At 44.2% G+C, this 19,425-nt stretch overlaps 1 protein-coding gene across 5 annotated transcripts; it reads left to right on the top strand.

Moving 5' to 3' along the window:
* Positions 1-390: 390 nt before the first annotated feature.
* slc7a1a (solute carrier family 7 member 1a) lies at positions 391-18,986 on the top strand. 5 transcript variants are annotated; one of them, XM_035624986.2, is made up of 13 exons: positions 391-589; positions 8,369-8,644; positions 8,745-8,927; positions 9,050-9,208; positions 9,359-9,536; positions 10,104-10,237; positions 11,792-12,014; positions 13,195-13,334; positions 14,974-15,076; positions 15,303-15,508; positions 15,646-15,797; positions 15,962-16,070; positions 16,579-18,986. In XM_035624986.2, exons 2-13 carry the CDS (start codon positions 8,458-8,460, stop codon positions 16,758-16,760), a joined length of 1,956 nt encoding a protein of 651 aa, XP_035480879.1. In that variant the 5' UTR covers positions 391-589; positions 8,369-8,457; the 3' UTR covers positions 16,761-18,986. The 5 variants fall into 5 exon arrangements, with proteins under 5 accessions (XP_035480879.1, XP_035480884.1, XP_035480882.1 ...); XM_035624991.2 differs by lacking the exon at positions 13,195-13,334 and adding an exon at positions 14,006-14,142 and having other exon boundaries at positions 393-589; XM_035624989.2 differs by lacking the exon at positions 391-589 and adding an exon at positions 4,600-4,657.
* The last annotated feature ends 439 nt before the right edge of the window (positions 18,987-19,425 follow it).

Raw genomic sequence — 19,425 nt, forward strand, 5'->3', positions numbered from 1 at the left:
AGGCGAGAATTGTGGCTAATGTGACAACACTGTCGTTTCCAGCGTGCTTCAATTTAAGAATCAAGTTGTCGATCACTCCTCTATAGACTGAAAGATTTGCTCTCTCCGATTTGGAGGCAGCTGCAGACTTGACTCCTGGTTCTTGGTTTGATTTTTCTCCAGATATTTTTCTGATCGAAGTCTCTCACTCACTCACTCACTCTCTCTCTCTCTCACACACACACACACACACACACACACACAGCCGTTTATTGCCGTGTTCGGTTTCGTCCAGGAGCCACTTGGGAAAGTTTGTCCCGAAGTGCCGTGAATGGCTGCAGCACAACTGTACTAGCAGAGAGGAGGCGGGGCCGCGTGTGCGCCTGTGCCCCCCCGCCCCCCGCCGCCTCTCCTCTCCACGTGAACGCGCTTCACACAAGCACACCGGAATCTCAAATTCCTCCTCACCCCCTGCGAAGAAAGACGTATGACTTTGTCGACGCTGTTTGCGTTTCTCTCCCAAGTTCCAGGGTTCGTTGTTCAGACCCCTCCGAGGGAAGCGCACCACCTTGGCTCCGTGGCTCCACGCGCCTCCGCGGGCTCTCCGAAGGTAAAGAACTACTTTGTGCTACACTTTGTGTCACACTGCCGCACGTATGCAGCGGGTCGAGCAGTGGGACACGACGGGACCTTTCGGCGTCCTCGGGTTTCACGTTGGAGGGTTGGAGAGGTCGCACGCATCGGTTTGGAGATCTCACGAGGCGACGCGCGACCCGTGCGCCTCGATGCGCGCATCCACGCACCCGCGCCGTGGACCACATGCTCCCTTCGCCCCCGGACACGTAGAATACGAGCAGCCCACATGCATGTGCCTCGGCAGGAGCACCACGAGCGACCTGCTCCTCACAGTGTCTCCTGCTCTGGCACGATGCGCCTCGGTGTCTCCTGCTCTGGCACGATGCGCCTCGGTGTCTCCTGCTCTGGCACGATGCGCCTCGGTGCGTCCGCAGTTCCGCTGGACGACTCCTCGTGTCGACGGCGCGTCTGGGGAGCATTGTCTGAAAGGAGAGCGGCGTCATGTAACGTGAGAGCGGCTCCCGCGGTGGGTCGAGGCGGCGTTTCCTCCTGCAGCAGTGTGGCCTGTCCGGAGAAGTGCGGCGAGGCAGTGGGATGTGGACGGGGGGGGGGGGGGGGGGGGGGGGACTGGGACTGGGACTGTTCTGGGCTCCAACCGGGCCTGAAACCGGCAGGGCAGGTTGGCGCCCTTGTGGAGGTGGGATGCTCCCACCTTTGAGTCTGGCATGTGAAAGAACCACCGGAAATGACCTGAACTGTGGCCAAGGGCTAAAAGGTCCATTTGTTTTCTAATTAAAATATGGTTTAATTTTCAACAGAGGATGTTTTTCATAAAAGATTGTGCTATTGTGCTTTCACTGTGTAGCGCATATATATATATATATACACACACACACACACACATATATAGTTTGACCTTTTAGATCTCGGACCAGTTCTAGTTGGTCTAACTTTAGCTGGGCTGAAAGTGGGTCACCAACAGGCAAGTTGCTGAGTGCAGGGTTGGATGCAGCTGAGACAGAAGTGTGTGTGTGGGGGGGGGTTCTTCTGAACTCCTGTGTCATGGGTAAGATGAAACTAGTTGCATTTGGTGGTTTTTGACTTTGACATGTCATGGCGGGTTCAAAGTGGCTCAGTCAGTGCCTGTGGCAGCAGTGGATAGACGTGTGTACAATGTGTACAAAACATGGATCAGGGGCTTGTTACGATGTTGGGTAATAAAAGTAATACACACACACACACACACACTCACAATGTGTATTCATGGTCACAGAAGCGATTAGTTGCTGGAATGGAAACAGATTGTATTGCAAATACAATACACAAACATCAGAATACACATGTTCACTATTATGTTGGTATGTTAAAATGTCAAATGTTTAATGTTTGTAGTTCAGTTTGTCTTCCTCAATCTTTTAACTTTCCTCTTGTGGTCCCTGACCAGAATATAAGAAAAGCCAAAGAACTCTGTAGTTTGACTGAATGGAGGTAAAGGGTGGATCATTTCTTTCCTATAATATATCTGATTATTTCTCTGGCCTGTGTCAGAGAGGAGGTTGTTAGCAGGATTGTTGTCTTTCCAAACAGGTGAAGGACATGTTTTTTTGGGTCAAAACTGGACCATTAACATTTAAAATGCTTCCTTTCGATTGTGGATGCTCTTCATTTAAGAAAGCATTATGACCCGCCATCTTCGCCGATAGTTGGTGTCACTGGATTACTCTTATTTGTTGTTGATTGTCATCCACGGAGGTGTTGCAACCTATGACTTTGCCTGCTCGTGACTGACTGACTGACCTTGTCTCACTGACACGTTTTTGAAATCCACATGCAAGACGAGTTAAAGGTGACCCCGTTGCTTGCACTTGAAATCGCCACCGTCAGAGGGCAAAAATTGATCAGATAACAGCAATCTTGAACTTCCATAGGCTTATTATGCTTCACCACAGTCATGTTTACCTAGAGGAGTCGGATGGTATCGTGTGCACACAAAGATGTGCGGGATGAGAACAGAATGGAAATGTCAACAAGCAGCAGTCGGCGCTCTCGGTGAACTCACTTGCCTACTCAATAAGATATGCCCCTAGTTATACTATCTATTTGCTGACAAATGTCACACACGCACACACACACACACACACACTAGTGTGCCTATGGTGTGTAACAATCTGCTGTCTCAAATTTATCAAACATGTATAAACTGTGCATGTGTATAACACTGCAAGCAATATCAGAACTGATCTCAGAACCGGTTAAGGACAGATGGCAAGCACACCGGTTGCTAGTGACAGTTACGGGTGAGACGAAAGCACACGGGGAAACTCCTTTAGAAATAAAAACAACAGACATACGTGAAAAGAGCTTTTTTTTATTACTTAAAAAGAACTTTTCATGTATGTCTGCTGTTTTTATTTTAATTGTTTTATATTAACTGTCTTAATGTTGTCATTTTACAGTGCATCGAGACCATTTCAAATGGTGATTTTAAACTGTAAATACATTTTGATTGATTGATTTATGGGACAGAAAGCTGTTCTGAGATCAGATGTAAAGAGAGATGTCTCTTCCACTTTGTTTGCGTGTAATTGATGTCTATTTTTTTCTTTTAGCTTTAACGGGTCAAGCATGTCATGCCATGCTCGCCGAGACCGCACGCCACTGACTATAATACATGTGTGCACTTGAACATTGTGTCCAGGCTTACAGATCTTGGCCTGAGTGGGGCTTTGCTTTTCTAATTTTGATATTCTCACCGACTGTCATTCCTCAAGCAGTGTAATGTAATGTTGTCGTGTCAGCGCAGTAAAAAAGAATTGTGTCATTTGACCATCGTCAAATATGGCTTTCCATGATCTTTGCCATCAGGTCTACCTTTGCTAACCCGTTTCATCGTCCTGCCTTCGGGCTGCACAGAGAGGCACATTGGACAATTCGTGGAAGTTACATTTTTTGCTGAAGAGCTGAACGTTCATACAACGAATTAATGAATTATTGAATTATACAAAGGGTAATTAAAGCTGTCTCAGCTGCAACTCCTTCAAGGAATTGGTTGAGAGGTTGTCAAACAAAAGGAACTAAAGTATTTGCTTATTTGCAGTTAATGTGGTATGAGCTGTTACTGCCTGACGGCTTACGACACAAATTCATTGAGCACCAAGGCAAAATTGAGCTCAAAACTAAGTAGGAAAAAAACGTCCCTCTGCTCGAGTTCTAGAACTGTATTGACGTCCAGAGGTGTTTCCCCATGCTGAGGAGACGTGTACTGAAATTTGCATCTCAATTTTGGGACAACCACGCTGTGGGTCTCTGACTCTTGCATACGGGCCCAGTTCCGCACAAGACTGCAAGTAGCACCGTCAGCACACCAGACAACTTGCCAAAGAGCAGCATTTCCAGCAATTGAGTTAGAGGACTTAGTTGTGATATACTGTATGTGTTCAATAATTATCCCCCTGTAATACAATGCAGGGCTCCACTTCACAGTGAACTGGGTTTCTGGTCATTGAAATATGCACGGCAACGATGAGGTTGACTCTGAACTGTTTTTACAGTAGACCTGTTAATAATCTGTTTGCAGGTAACGGATATGAAGTGATCAACTTACTACAGAATCGTAGCATTGAAAGGATTCTCACTGTAAATGTCAAGCAGTGTCGTATTCATAGGCTAATGTCATTGGTTCCAAAGGTTCACACACCCCACTTTCCTGAGACACCAAACCAAAGGCTCATCTGGATGCAACCTCCAGTTACCGTCTTGTTAAAGATCGCTGTACATGTCTGTGACAAAAAGCTCCTTCTTTTGTAGATCAACCGGGTGAACGCTTAGCCTCTGTACCACTGTAGTTCAGTGACTACATAAGAATTCAGGAGCGTCCAGAGTAACTATATTAATGTAAAAACGAACGCTATTAACGCCATGTAGCTACCGCCACATTGTGACCATGCGTGTGTGTGTGTGTGTGTGCGGGCGCGCGCATTCGTGCAAGTGTTTGCTGCTTGGAATAGCCGAGCCACGTGATTCCTCCAGATTCTATTTCAGAAAGGCGAGGCCCCGTTGAACGCTCCGCACTCTTCACGGCAGCTCTGACGGACAGTACACGGTATGATACGTTGTTCAATCCCTGTGTCGTCGTTCTTTCAAGATCGGACTGACAGGTGAAGTGCATATGTAGGTGGTTTCAAGTACCCACTACTGAGTCGGCCGTGTGTGTGAACAGGTTTTTGCCATTTGGACAATGATCTGCAGCTCTGACATGGCACGCAACATTAACATTGTGTGTTTCAACATGCGTCCTGTTTCAAATACAGAAGGTTGTTTTTCAATTGACGGGCCGAATTGTATGGACACGAGACGGGGTTGGACTCCGCTCTTGCATTACTCGTGTACACGGGTCAGAGATGTGTCGTGGGGTTCGTAGAGGCTTCTGTCCTGTTAAGGTGTGTCCTCGGGCCTGTGAATGCTTCATGATTACCGTTGGCTATTTGAATAGTATTTTGTCACTCTAAGCTTTTATCAACGAACCACCATGATTTAACAAAATTGTGGCACACAACATGTGCGTAATAATCAGCTACTTATTCATTCGGGCTGGATTAAAACGTAAGCGTGGACTCAGCAGTTTAAGCGCTGCTGCTTTAGTCCAGTAATCTAATGGATTATTTGAGGTTCCTAATGGTTGGCAGAACCACAGTGGTAAACAGTAAGGGAGCTCTACACTCAAGAGGTTAACTTCCATTGTGGATTTGTTGGGGAGCAGACATGCCCCCTTCCCTTTACTGTCTCACCCGCTTTTACATTTTCAATTTGGTGATTTCACTCCTATGATGCACACCGTTCCAACACATTGTGTCAGACCTTGAATCAAAAGAAGAACTGTCACGTGACACCCGGAGCTTCAAATACCTCTGGTGCTTCGACAGGCCCTCATTCATATTGACAGTTTAAGGCAAATTCAGCGTGACCACTGGATTTGGACATTAGTCGGACAAGAACATTGCCACAAGAAAAACATCAAATCTTAAAATTTAAGTAGCTTGGATTGGCAAATGTCTGGCATTTTATTTTTCATGCTAGCATTATTTATCGGGTCTCTACCATGGAAGCTCAACGATTATTGGCTTTAAGCGATAAAAATACAATAATCCTTGTTGCATTATGGATATTACAATAAACCATTGTATCATGGTTTTTCATTTGCAAGATGATATACATGTATATACATGTAATTGCAATAAATTGCATTAACAACAATTTTAATTTTGTCTGAAGATTGACAAGATTGACATTGCCCCCCCCCCCTCATAAAACCAATACACTCTTCACCTGTGTAATACTTTCCACATCATTTCAACATTTACGATCTATGCCACTGTTTGAACAACTTTGACCTCTTCAACACTGACATGTCAGCTGTTGTGTGTTGACAGTTTTTTTTTTTCTTCTTACAAACAGGCCAGTTGAAGATCCTAATGTCCACTACATAAAAAAGTAAACAATAGACTTATTTTGTCTAAAAGACCATTTGAAATAACTAAACTTTAATTTTCCCAGCTCTCGTGAAGCTCTGGGAAGTCGAACGCAGTAAATATTCCATATGACTTCTAGGGAAAGTAATACAGGAAACTTCCCCCCTCTACAAAAGGAGCTTTGTTTATACATGCATGTATTGATTCATTATTTTACAATATGTATGTCTCCATTATGACTATTTTTAACGTGTGGTCTAGTCGGCTGGGTTGGAAAGTGGTTGAGCCCCGATTGTTTTGTTTTTTCTTTTTGTAAAGAAAAAGGGCAGTCACCTTATGTTACCCTTATGTGGTAGTTTCCATGAGGTATGACACGACTGTCGCACTGTCCGCACAACCTTTTATAGGTTTGTGTCCTCATGTCAATGGGTTCTGGATGGAGGCCATTACCTAGAAATGGGTCATGGAGTTATGCTCCTGGATGTCACCGCCACAAGTCCCAGTCTTTCTTCCAGCATGTGACATACTGCAGGACTTCTGTCGACATTCTCTTACTTGTTTAACCCCCCCCCCCCCCCCCCCACACACACACACACAAACACACACACACACACACACTTTTCTCCATCTGCTCATCATATTTTTCCTCCTTCCAAAAAGCAAGTTGTAACTCTCAGTATTTGAGCTCAGCTCTGGGGAATATGTTTGAGTTGTTGACGACTGACCCAGAGATTTTTTTTTCGCAGCAGCCACTTAGGAAAGAAGTCCTACAGCTGTGTTTTGTCTCCAGAGAGTAGACAGTTTGGATTCAAACTGCATTGGCGGCTGCATATGTGCGTAGTGAAGTCAGAAAGTAATGTGCTTCCAAAGAGAAACATGTTCCAGTCGAAGGGCTGATAAAAAGGCTGACTGCACCAATTTGACACATGACCTCCAGTTACAAACTGGAGGTGTGGCTTTTAAAAGAAGTTTCAATTTATCCGGAAGGGAGGATCTCATGAAATATTTTATGAGTTGCATTTTGGGAAGTGTGGTATTTAGCATATTTGCAGCTTGATCCATACCAGGCACTAGAAGTCCGGTGGTCTCAGCCTCCGCTTTTAATCATTTAGACCATTCTTTGTTTAATCTGCAGGGGTTTTTTGAGCCGCCCAACTGTTCCATTTAAATTTCAGGTGAAAGATTTGAAATCACTCCTTTTATTTATTAAAAATACGTTTCAGATTCGTCCTCCACCTAGTTTCTTACATGAAGTGTTTAATTTGCTTTCTATAAACCGAAAAGGTTGTGTTTTCACCCATTTTTAAAAAAAAAAAATTGGTTGCTTGTTTGTCAGTAGCATTATGCAAAACTACAGAACAGATTTCCACAAAAACCTGGTGGAGGGATCTTAACATGGGCCCAGAAAGAAGCCATTACATTTTGACACAGATCGAGAAAATCTTCTATCACTTTCTGTAACATAGCGGGATAGGGCATTTCCACCAATTTCCCAGGGAATAACTTATGGATGGTGATGACAAAAATCAGATATTTTGGAGAATAATATCTATGAGTGTGTGCAATCGTGTGTCTTGATTGAATTTAAGAGAACTGTTTGGCCTTGGCAGAGGTATGCGCTTCACCGAGTGCCATTCTAGTTCAGTCTGTTTACTTTGAGCTTAGAAAACAATGACTCAAAGCAAAGGTCTTGGTAGGTTTTTGTTTCTTCTGCCATTTGCAGGAGTGACCCAGTGCGATGAGCCTCCATGGCCTGATATATATAAAAAAGTGTTCTTGTGTTATGATTCTCTTTGTGTTGAAACAATCTGTTCACGGCTGTGCCTCCTCTCCTGTGAGTTGTGTTATGTAACATATGTCGGAAACACATCCAGCAATAAGATGGATTATCCCTATAGGTCCAGTTTTTTGGCTTGCAGTCACACATTGTGCATTTGGGTTGCATTATGTGGTGTTAGGTGTTCTGCTTACGACGAAGTTTGTCAAGCACTATTAAACCCCATTTATCTGTAACACTTTACCACTGTGAGAGTCTATAGATGTGATGGCAAATGTAGCTTTTGTGCACGTTTCACAGAAATGCATGACATACTCTACCAGTAGATCCACCATCATGCAAGTTGCTTTTAGCACGTACAGTATCCGTGTGAAATGACTCCACTCAACTGGAAATGTGAGAAACTTAATAGTTTAGTTTAGGGCTGCAACTAACGATTACTTTCATTATCCATTCATTTCTGTGGATAATTTTTTCCCGATTAATCGATTAGTTGTTTGGTCCATAAAATGTCAAAACTAATTGTTGCCGCTCTAGTTTAATTACTGTCCTTCTGTCTTCCCATTAGGCTGCATGTGACCTCTCCCGTGTGACCTCTGAATCCCAGTCGACCTTCCCCCCCTTCCCCTCCCTTCCCCGAGGCCAGACGCTCGTCCAATGGCGCTGAAGACGCTTCTGGGTTTCGGGAAGCAGTTGCTGAGGGTGAAGGTGGTGGACTGTAACTCGGAAGACTCCCGCCTGTCGCGATGTCTTAACACGTTCGACCTGGTGGCCCTGGGCGTGGGCAGCACGCTGGGCGCTGGCGTCTACGTCCTAGCCGGGGCGGTGGCGCGAGAGAATTCGGGTGAGTTTGACAGAGAGAGCGGTAAACAATTAAAAGATGTCCTCAAAGACAAATTTTCTGATCATGTGATGCCCCCCCCCCCCCCCCACCCCCACCGCAGGTCCTGCTATTGTGCTGTCCTTCCTGATAGCGGCCTTAGCCTCAGTGTTGGCTGGTCTCTGTTACGCTGAGTTTGGAGCCCGAGTTCCCAAGACGGGTTCGGCTTATCTCTACTCGTACGTGACTGTAGGGGAGCTCTGGGCTTTCATCACCGGGTGGAACCTCATCCTCTCCTATATCATTGGTGAACAACACAGCAATATCTCTGATTTTCTCAATTTAATCCGTTTCTAGTTGGAGGCAATTAACTTGTTTGAGTTTTAAGAGTGAAAGAGATGTCCTTCGACTGCTCCCTCTCCTTCTCAGGTACCTCCAGTGTGGCCCGTGCGTGGAGCGCCACCTTCGATGAGCTAGTTGGGAAGCGCATAGAGCTGTTTTGCAGAGAATACATGTCTATGAAAGCCCCGGGTATATTGGCAGAGTTCCCCGACATGTTTGCTGTTCTCATCATAATCACCCTCACAGGTATGGAAACTTTCTTTATCTCTCTCTCTCTCTCGTATAAACTTTTGTTTCAACCTTGATCAGATTTTATATTTGTCTAATAAGCAAAAATAATAAGTGTCTCACCTATGAAGTTTGAACTCTCCGTCCTATGTCTTCTCTCTTTCTAAGGACTTCTGGCATTCGGGGTAAAAGAATCAGCCATGGTGAACAAGGTTTTTACCTGTATCAACGTCCTCGTCCTGTTGTTCATGGTGGTCTCTGGGCTGGTCAAGGGTACGTTGAAGAACTGGCAACTAGACCCTGAGGAGATCCTCCATGCCAATCATACCAGTAACTCCAGTCTCAAGTAAGGACGTAGAAATACAGACTCACATATTACACACGTCAAATGTGTTCTGTGGAACATCCTGTGTTATATTGGATCCAGATTATTATCAGAATGCTCCTCCGAAATTAGTTTCACACAAATGACAACAAAAACATAAAAAACATATAACCAGACATCAACGCAAAAACATGTTCACACTTGTTGCATCACACATTTGAATGAATAAGTAGCTGCTGTGCAATCGATATTATCACTCTCCTCAGCATTTAGTGCTCAGTCCACACACTATTGAAGCCTCTTCAGAAATCAAACTTTGATTCAACAGTTTTACAGACTGAGGAACAAATGAGTTCTGCAGTCGGTTCCTTCGAGCCTGCGTGGCTCTTAATTTTCTTCATGATGGCAAAAGCTGATATTCTTCGAAAGAAATATGAGAGGGGTTGGATATAATATTACGTACTAATAATAATCCACATTTTTCAGTGAAAACGACTTCGTTTTTTTGTAATTTTGGTGAGCCGACAGTTTTGGAGAGATCCATTAATCCAAGAAAGTGTTGATTTATATTCTACTTCTCCTGCCCAGTGTGACAAGTGTCCTGCCAACCAAAGAGAGTATAGGAGTGGGCGGCTTCATGCCATTTGGTTTCACGGGCGTCCTGTCGGGAGCTGCTACCTGTTTCTACGCCTTTGTCGGATTTGACTGCATCGCCACCACGGGTCAGTGCTGGATGAAACCAGAAAACACTCACTCTGTTGGCCCCCCCGTTCTCCCCTTGTTCTACTTCTCAAGTCCTTTCCACTGCCTCATGAGTATGTTTCAGTCCAGGGAGGGTGGTGTAACTGGATCTGGAGTTGGGACCATTTCAATCCTCAGCTTGTCTAAACATCCAGGGGTGTTACATAAGACGGGCAGGGTGTAAAGAAAAGATGCACTTTAGTGCGCTTGGCCCCACTCTTGGCAGAAAGCCCAGCACCGTGACGACGCACCGGAACGTAAATCAAGTTATGTTACCCAAAACCTGCTAACCCTTTTTTTGGAGTGGGGGCGGCAGATCTACACCTGTGTGTCTTCATTTATGCGTTTGAACCCTTCAAGGCCTCTTGAGTTGTAAAACAGGGAGTTTCCTCCAGCCTTTCTGCTCTCCAGCCCCCAACGTTTCCCACCCCTCTTTTTGCTGAAATCTAATTGGCTAGTGTGAAGCTTACCCAGAAGGAGTTTGGCTCATGTCACGTGTGTGTGTGTGTGTGTGTGTGTGTGTGTGTGTGTGTGTGTGTGTGTGTGTGTGTGTGTGTGTGTGTGTGTGTGTGTGTGTGTGTGTGTGTGTGTGTGTGTGTGTGTGTGTGTGTGTGTGTGTGTGTGTGTGTGTGTGTGTGTGTGTGTGTGTGTGTGTGTGCTGCCTAAAGTTATGTTGTGATGAAGCCATCCTACCATCCCCCATCCACACAACCACACACATGCACACATGCAGCCAGGACAGTACATCCATACAACTTTAACCAAGGATATGCTTGTGACCTCTGACCTTCCAATAATCTAGGCCAATCAGAGGCTGTCACCCATGATGAATAGTGGTGTTGGAGAGGATCCAGACAGTGTTATACACGCTCCATCATCGCAATGTGATTTCACCGCAGAACAAGACCTGAGTGTTTGTCTGTTAAGGAGCGCTGTTGCATAATCGCCCACGACCAAATAGTTGGGTGTTGCAGTCTTGAGGGTGCGAAGGGAAAAATAAGCTCCTTGTTCAGTTTGTTGCAAAATACCATACGGAATGTTTCTTAAATACATCTGTTTGCCCAGTTTTTCTTGTTTGCCTGGAATTCTGCCAACACAGCTGTAAAGGAGTGGATGCTGTGTACAATCCAAAATAATTTCAGCATGCTCAATCCTCTTATGTGAATATTTAGTTATCAACAAACTATCTGGCATAGTAGGTAATGCACTGATATACTGATACTTTAATGAAGGCTGAATTGAGTCTCCTCCAAAAAAAGGACATTTCCTATTCAAACTATTTATGTGGTCCTTTGACAACTTAGTGTACAGTGAAGAAACTGTTATGACCAATGAAACCAAAGCAATTTCACTAATCTGTGATGAAACCATTTATGATGGTGAACAAACTTCTTAATGATGTAACGGCAGCTACCTGCTTTATTACAGTTACGGCATCCTGTGTGTTGCAGTTCCAATAGGCCAGACCTTTTTTTTCTCCCAAAATATAATGCATGCATAATCATACTAATTGGTGATTTATTTCCTCGCCCTAGGTGAGGAGGTGAAGAACCCCCAGAGAGCCATCCCCATCGGCATTGTGTCCTCGCTGCTTATCTGCTTCGTGGCGTACTTCGGCGTCTCTGCTGCCCTCACCCTCATGATGCCGTACTACCTGTTGGACAGCAACAGCCCTCTGCCTGTAGCTTTTAAATATGTGGGCTGGGGAGGAGCCAAGTACGCTGTGGCTGTAGGCTCACTTTGTGCTCTGTCTACCAGGTAAGCTGCTTTACACGCACCTGCAATGGTTTGCCATTAGTTTTAATTGAATGGGAACATGTTCTATTTGCGCGTGTGTGTGTGTGTGTGTGTGTGTGTGTGTGTGTGTGTGTGTGTGTGTGTGTGTGTGTGTGTGTGTGTGTGTGTGTGTGTGTGTGTGTGTGTGTGTGTGTGTGTGTGTGTGTGTGTGTGTGTGTGTGTGTGTGTGTGTGTGTGTGTGTGTGTGTGTGTGTGTGTGTGTGCGCGTGCGTGTGGTGTGTGTGTGTGTGTGTGTGTGTTGGAGTTTGAGACTACAAGAGTGTATATTTAGCTTCAGAGGGCACTTGAGCCCTTAACTTTAAAATAAGAGCACAGTATGTGATAACATGGACTCGTGTCAGCAGAGGTCACCACATGCCACATATTTTACTAGATTTTAATTGTTTTCTCACGGTGCTTTTCTTGTACATACATACTAGAACTTTTATAGATAACGCATGATTTTTATGTACTTTTCTTAATTTAAAAATGTGTGCGTAGTGTTTTGAGGTCAGGTGTTGATGTGTGTGAGCAGATGTGTTCTTGCATGCCTATATTATTCTTACCCTATATGTCAGTATGAAATATGTTGTCTGTATATACACTCACCGGGGACTTTATTAGGTACACCTTGCTAGTAAAAGGTTGGACCCCCTTTTGCCTTCAGTACTGCCTTGATTCTTCGTGGCATACGTTCAACAAGGCATTTTCGTCCACACAACTGCCGCTCACTGGATATTTTCTCTTTTTCCGACCATTCTCTGTAAACTCTAGAGGTGGTTGTGCGTGGAAATCCCAGTGGATCAAAAGTTTCTGAAATACTCAGACCAGCCCGTCTGGCACCAACAACCATACCACGTTCAAAGTCACTTAAATCCCCTTTCTTCCCCATTCTGACGCTCGGTTTGAACCTCGGCAAGTTGTCTTGACCACCTCTACATGCCTAAATGTATTGAATTGCAGCCATGTGTTTGGCTGATAAGCTATTTGTGTTAACAAGCAATTGAACAGGTGTACCTAATAAAGTGGCCGGTGAGTGTATATAAATGTATGCTTGATGTTCTTTGCATATGTGAGCTTGTGTCTTTGTTGATGTATGTTCCACGGGATTCTGATGGGTGTAAGTGTGGATACTATATATCCTGGTCTTCCTCCCTGGTAGCCTGCTGGGTGCTATGTTCCCTATGCCCCGTGTGATCTGGGCTATGGCCGACGATGGGCTGCTTTTCAAGTTCATGGCCGAGATCAGCCCCCGCACCAAAACCCCGTTAATTGCAACCCTCACCTCGGGCATAGGGGCAGGTGAGACACTAACACGCATGTTTTAAACTGCATCCATGTACGCTGAGGTTTCTTTTCACGCTGCGGGGCTGAGCCGTGCTGGATTGCAAATGTCCCGTCCTGCCAATTGCAGATCCTGTTCTCAGTGTGTATTGCCAGAACTCAGCATTCAAGTATGAAATGAGCATCACTAACTGTCTCTAATCCTGTCTTACATGGCCACGACTCTTTTTTAGTTAGCTGAGGCAGTCCAGGTTATTATATATTTACTTTTTACTTTCATGTGTCAGTGTCTGTACATTTTTCGGGATTCAAGGGATATTTTCTTCTCACAACTTTTTGACATATAGAGTACAAGAAGAAGAATATAAGTACAGAACTAAACTGCATGGTGAAATAACCCAAGGTTTTACTCTGAAATGGTTAGTAACAGCATGTGGAGCACCCTATTTGGTATTTAAGGGGAGATAAATGTTGCACGCTGGCATCTGAATACGCTTGGACCGACATCACGCCCCTGATGCTCTGCAGTGCAGCCAGTCGGGTATCCTGTTGCACGTTCTCCCACCCCAAATCCCATAACTCCTATCTTGCCAATAATATTAACCCTGTGTCTCCTATTGATGATGATTCATTTCCTACACCTACAACTGTCATCCCAATCTGATGTCTTCTTCCCCACTCCGCCCCAGTCTTTTGGGTTCCATGTTCCCCCTACCCCGTATCATCTTTGCCATGGCTAGAGATGGCCTGCTCTTCTCCTTCCTGTCCCATGTCAGCGAGAGGAAAGCCCCCATAACGTCCACTGTGGTTGCTGGGGTTCTGTCTGGTAAGATGAATGCAGGGTGATTCAGTTCTCCATTGCTACAACAGATGGATTTCTGTCAATTGGATTCCCATTGGAGCCCATGTATGAGATCAGTGTAGATCTGAAGGGTAAACAAGACTAGGTGAAAGCCTTGAGTATGTTTGGACCATGTACAGTCAGTGGTTGGGTTCTGTTCAGGTCAGGTCCATGCGGGCTATTATTATGATTGCCTGCTGAGAACTGCATGCCCATCGCATCAGCATGCGTAGCTAAAGTTAAAACTACCGGTCTTGCAGAGTTCTCTCTGAAAAATGATTGATTATTGATATTGATTTTTTTGACAGTCCATCGATCAGTGGGAATTCTCCCGGTGCTCCTGGTGGCCAGAGGGAGAGAGAGAGAGAGAGGCAAATATCCCTGAAACAACAGTGCAACAAGCATTAGCTTTGTTAGAGATCCATAATATTTGATTGTAATAATAATATTTGAGTAGTGTCGGATCTGTGACAGGCTACATGATTAATGGGAAACACTGCTGCGGTCGATCCCCAAAAAGTGGAGGCAGGGGGTTGATACAGCTCGAGCTAACCTGGCGGCGGTGTGAAACATTTTTGATGTTGAGTGTGGGCTAGTTTGACTGTAAACGGACAGTTAATGCCTCACGAATAAGTGGTTTTATAACTTTATGACGTATGACAATTTGAAAAATGTTTATCCAAAACCGGAGTGCTTCCTTGAACATGTGGTGGTTCTTTCTACTATTCAATTATGTGTGTAATAAGAAGCTGTGGCACACAAGTAAATATTTTTCAAATCTCTCTCTCTTTTGTCTTTTTTTCCTGCTCATCGAAGCTATCATGGCCTTTCTGTTCGACCTGAAGGACCTGGTGGACCTGATGTCAATAGGGACGCTGCTGGCATACACATTAGTGGCGGCCTGTGTCTTGGTGCTCAGGTCAGTGGAGATTCATGTTGAATGCTGAATTTCCATCTTCCATCTTCCATGTTGGTCCGGGCGTCAGGTGGACCCCACTATATGTTCATATCTGTTGTTAGCAACTATTGAAGCTCCGTCCAACATTTCATTCACTGTTAATCCTATACTACCTGATACATTGCGAATAATATTGCGAGAGTAATGCAATGGTAAATCAGTTTCTGTGTGTTTTTGATTTTGTCAGGTACCAGCTGGAGCAGCCCTGTCTGGTGTACGACATGGCCGGCTCCCAGGAGGAGGTGGGGCTGAGCGACGGCATCAGTGTCCCCAGTATAGGCATGCTGCCTGGCATGGAGGAAAGGTTTAGCTTCCGGACCCTGCTGTTCCCAGACAACCCTGAGCCGTCCACATTGTCAGGCTTCATCGTCAACATCTGCACCTCTGTCATGGGTCGGTGATGCACACTTTCTTTCATACAGTGATAAAATACTGATTTGGTGTCTAAGAGCTTTGGTAAAGAATCTAACAACTTCACTGAGTCTTGAGGGTGAAGCGCAAATACTAAAAAATAATGTAATGTCCCGCAGGAACGTTGATCCTGGCGTTCAGTGTGCTGGCGGTGCAGGGAGGCTTTGCTGTGTGGAACCTCGCCGCCCTCAGCATCATCTTCATGGTGTGTCTCTTCCTCACCTTTATCATCTGGAGACAGCCAGAGAGCAAGACAGAACTCTCTTTCAAGGTTTGATTCCAGAACTTCACTCTGTGTAGAATAGTGAGGATCAAAAGTAGTTGCTTTTTGGGGGGGGGCTGAAAACTACTTTTTCAGTACCACCTCTGGGGCTTATGCTTAACGCTCGCTTTGTTTCAACTCACGCCACCGTGTTTCCTCTCTTGCCTCTTTAGGTTCCAATGCTGCCCTTCCTCCCAGTGATCAGCATGTTTGTCAATGTCTACCTGATGATGCAGCTGGACAGGGGCACTTGGATACGGTTTTCAGTCTGGATGGCAATAGGTAGTTATGCTCTGTTACTACCCACCATGCCTCTATACTCACATACCTGTTGTAGAACTTAAACTTGACACTTAAAGAGGAATTAGTCTTAGAAACAGAAAGACACCTTTCACTTGAGTGTCTCCAGTTTAAGGATGGTTGTCACTTTGCTCGCTTTTATGGCTTAAAACCATCATTCGTCATTGTGTTGTTGCAAGCAAGAACTGATTCGATCCGTTGTTTCTACATGGGCGTCACATACGGCAAATAATCTGATGTCTAGTTCTGTGTCTTAGCAGCCAAAGTGATGACATGGATAATGTTTAATATCAGTTTTGGTTATTTTCATGCTGCAAATGGTTCTTGCATTGAAAAATGGACTTTGGATAAATCTCAGATCTTTAACTTTACCAGTTTGACAAGAAAAAGCGGGAGAGATGGCACAACTACAGTCAAAAGCAACCTAAAACAATATTACATTTTACAGTGGCTACAGACATTTATGATATTTCTTGCGCTGCTTTTCCAGGTTTCGTGATCTACTTCGGCTACGGTATTCATCACAGCGCCGAGGCCGCCACGGCCCGCTCGTCTCCAGACACGGAGATGGTCGACTTCAAGCACAACCACGAATCCGAAGCCGCGTCACCGGAGAAGGAGGCCTTCCTTCATAACGGAATCCTCGAAGAGCTTGACGATGACGATTTGTAGGACGCATCAGAACACGGCGTGTACATTACAACCCGCCTTGACGCCAGTCTGTCTTTGTAAAAGTATTTCTGAAAGGACAACTCCCAGCCCTTCACTGGCGGCACTCCTTGTCGGGGAAAGTAATGATAATGAAGTTTGGCCTAAAATTCACAGACTTGTAATGTTCCCCCCTTCAACTGCTGGGTAGAGCACAGACAACTGGTGATGACACTGGTGCAAAAAAAAAGAACATCTGTAGCCATAACTGACTTCTATTATTTCAGCATTGCGAGTTAAGCATGTTACCCCATTGTGCCTGGCATTGAGGTTCATCTGCTGTCTGACTGCCTGGAGGAGGAGGAGGGTTCATGTTGGAGACATGGAACAGGTCAGTGTTTCAGGCGGACTCAGAGATCCTGCGAAGCCATTTGTTTCTCTTCATGTTCGGTCGTAGTTATGTCTTTGGAAAGTCTCTGGGTTACATATCTGACAGTGGGACTATGTGCACATGTGATAGCAGCAATCAAAAAAAAAATTCTGTTCAAACATAATTACTACTACATGTATCCACACAACCCTGAAAATCTGATAACACATGTCAGTTTTAAATAAAGATTTTGTACCATTAGCTTCATTCTCTAAAAGCCGGTGAACTCTGATGAAACTGATGGTGAAATGCTCCAACCGTCCTCCTGCTGACAAGTGGGAGTTTGAACAATACCTGCAGCACACTTGGCTGGTCGGTGACGCGATCACGCTTGCCCACCAGCAGAAGAAGTGGTTGCTCGGGCCAACGGCTGCACATTTAAGTGGGCCAGCAGGAAGCTGTGATTTTACACTTTCCGTGTGTCCAACTTCGAGTCTAAAGGAGTACGCTGATATCACCTGAGGTCCCTGACTTTTACTTGCAAAAGTAAAAGACTGGCACCCCGTTGTGGTTATACATAATGGTTTGAATTCAGGCAAGAAGCCGGTTATGAACGATGGATGGATCTGCTAATGATGGTTGCAGAAAAAGCTGCGTGCAACAACATTTCCTTTTGGACAATTTCCTTCAGAGTCAGAGGATGTGATCCAGTCTAAAGCCTAACAGGAACATTTTACACTTTGACCGATACCTGATATAAATTCTCTTCGCAGTAATAATGGCAGTTGATAGAATACACATTTAATTGCTATTTTCAATACCCTCTGTGAAAATATGAAATCTGATTTGTGAGTCCTGATGCATGTTGAGTATCAGGTCTAGACATTGGCTGGCATAGTGCCAGATTATCACTAGATAATAGGGACTTTTCACAGTGCTGGCTGCTGTATTTTTTTTCCGTGTAGCTTTTAACATTCAGTTTTTCTTTTTGAAAAGAAAAAAAATCAAATAATACAGGCTCTCGTTTTTCCCCTGAAAATAAATAATGTATTTGTTCTCATGCCTGCTTCCTGAAACAGGAATTTCCAGTGTATTTCACATTATGAATCTGATGTAACTTCAACTTAAACTTGAAGTTGATTGAACTTAATATTGACATTTAAGCAAAAGTCGATGAAGAATTTGATCAGTTAGAATTTCATCACACTTTTTCACTTTTTTGTTTGTTTCAGTCCCATCCAACAATGATATCACATGAGGAAATTTTGTATTAGTTGTGTTATGCAACTGTTCATTTACATTTAGAGTTCAAAGGGAATCGTGTGCATCTTCTGGCAAAATCTGTACTTGTTGTTCCTACATGTCGTGCCAAAACCTCAATATTTACTTCTGAAATAAATACTCTGTATATATATATGTATATATATGTATATATATATATATATATATATACACACACACACACACACAGAGTATTTATTTCATGTATGTATAAATAGATGAAAGACGGAGCTTCTGCCCTTCTCCTTTGATGCTGCTGTAAAACTCTGACCTTGGCTCTCCCCTATCATAACGTGTGTCAGTGTTGATGGCCAGCTGCTTCCTGTTTGTCATTTTGTTGTGACAAAATCATTTTCTCAGCTTTTTTCATGGTTGGATTGTTTAAAATTGTAAAATGTATATTAAATATAATATATATTTAATAAGTAACATGTTTACTCAACATGGCGTCACAGAATCACATCATCTTGCTGCATTCACGACAACATTGAATGTGGTGAGCGTGAAAGTTCATTCGTGGTTTTGCAAATATTCAAATCTTATTTGTTAAACTTTGAACACATCAGCAGCCCGTCAGGAAGACCATGAAATGGAAGGAAAAACCTCAGTAAGTGGACCGTGTTTTGTTTGTGGTGTTTTTTATTGTTGATGATGTCGTTGGGTTTTTTCCAAGATGCATTCTGTTGTTGTGCATATTTTCCGTTACACACCTGTAGCTGAATAGGCCAGCATCTAATGAAGAAGTGTTGAACAACTGTCTGACATGTGGCCTTTTCGATCAAAGAAAGACACATTTTGCCCTTTTTCCTATATGAACTATTCACTTCAAACTGAAAGGTGTGTGGGATTGATTCCTTTGGCGCCATCTGCTGGTAGTGTCAGGACCCAGCGACCCTGAGACCTGGCTGCAGCCAGGTACAGTTAACTCTTGGATTATCTAATTTTACTACAGACAGGAACAATCCGACACACAGAAACTTTAATACCAGTGTCAACATGTAGGCTAAATAGTAGACAAGTTGTTTCATGCTTGCCTCT

This window comes from Scophthalmus maximus, chromosome 2 (genome assembly GCF_022379125.1).
Source record: "Scophthalmus maximus strain ysfricsl-2021 chromosome 2, ASM2237912v1, whole genome shotgun sequence".
Classification (NCBI taxonomy): Eukaryota; Metazoa; Chordata; class Actinopteri; order Pleuronectiformes; family Scophthalmidae; genus Scophthalmus; species Scophthalmus maximus.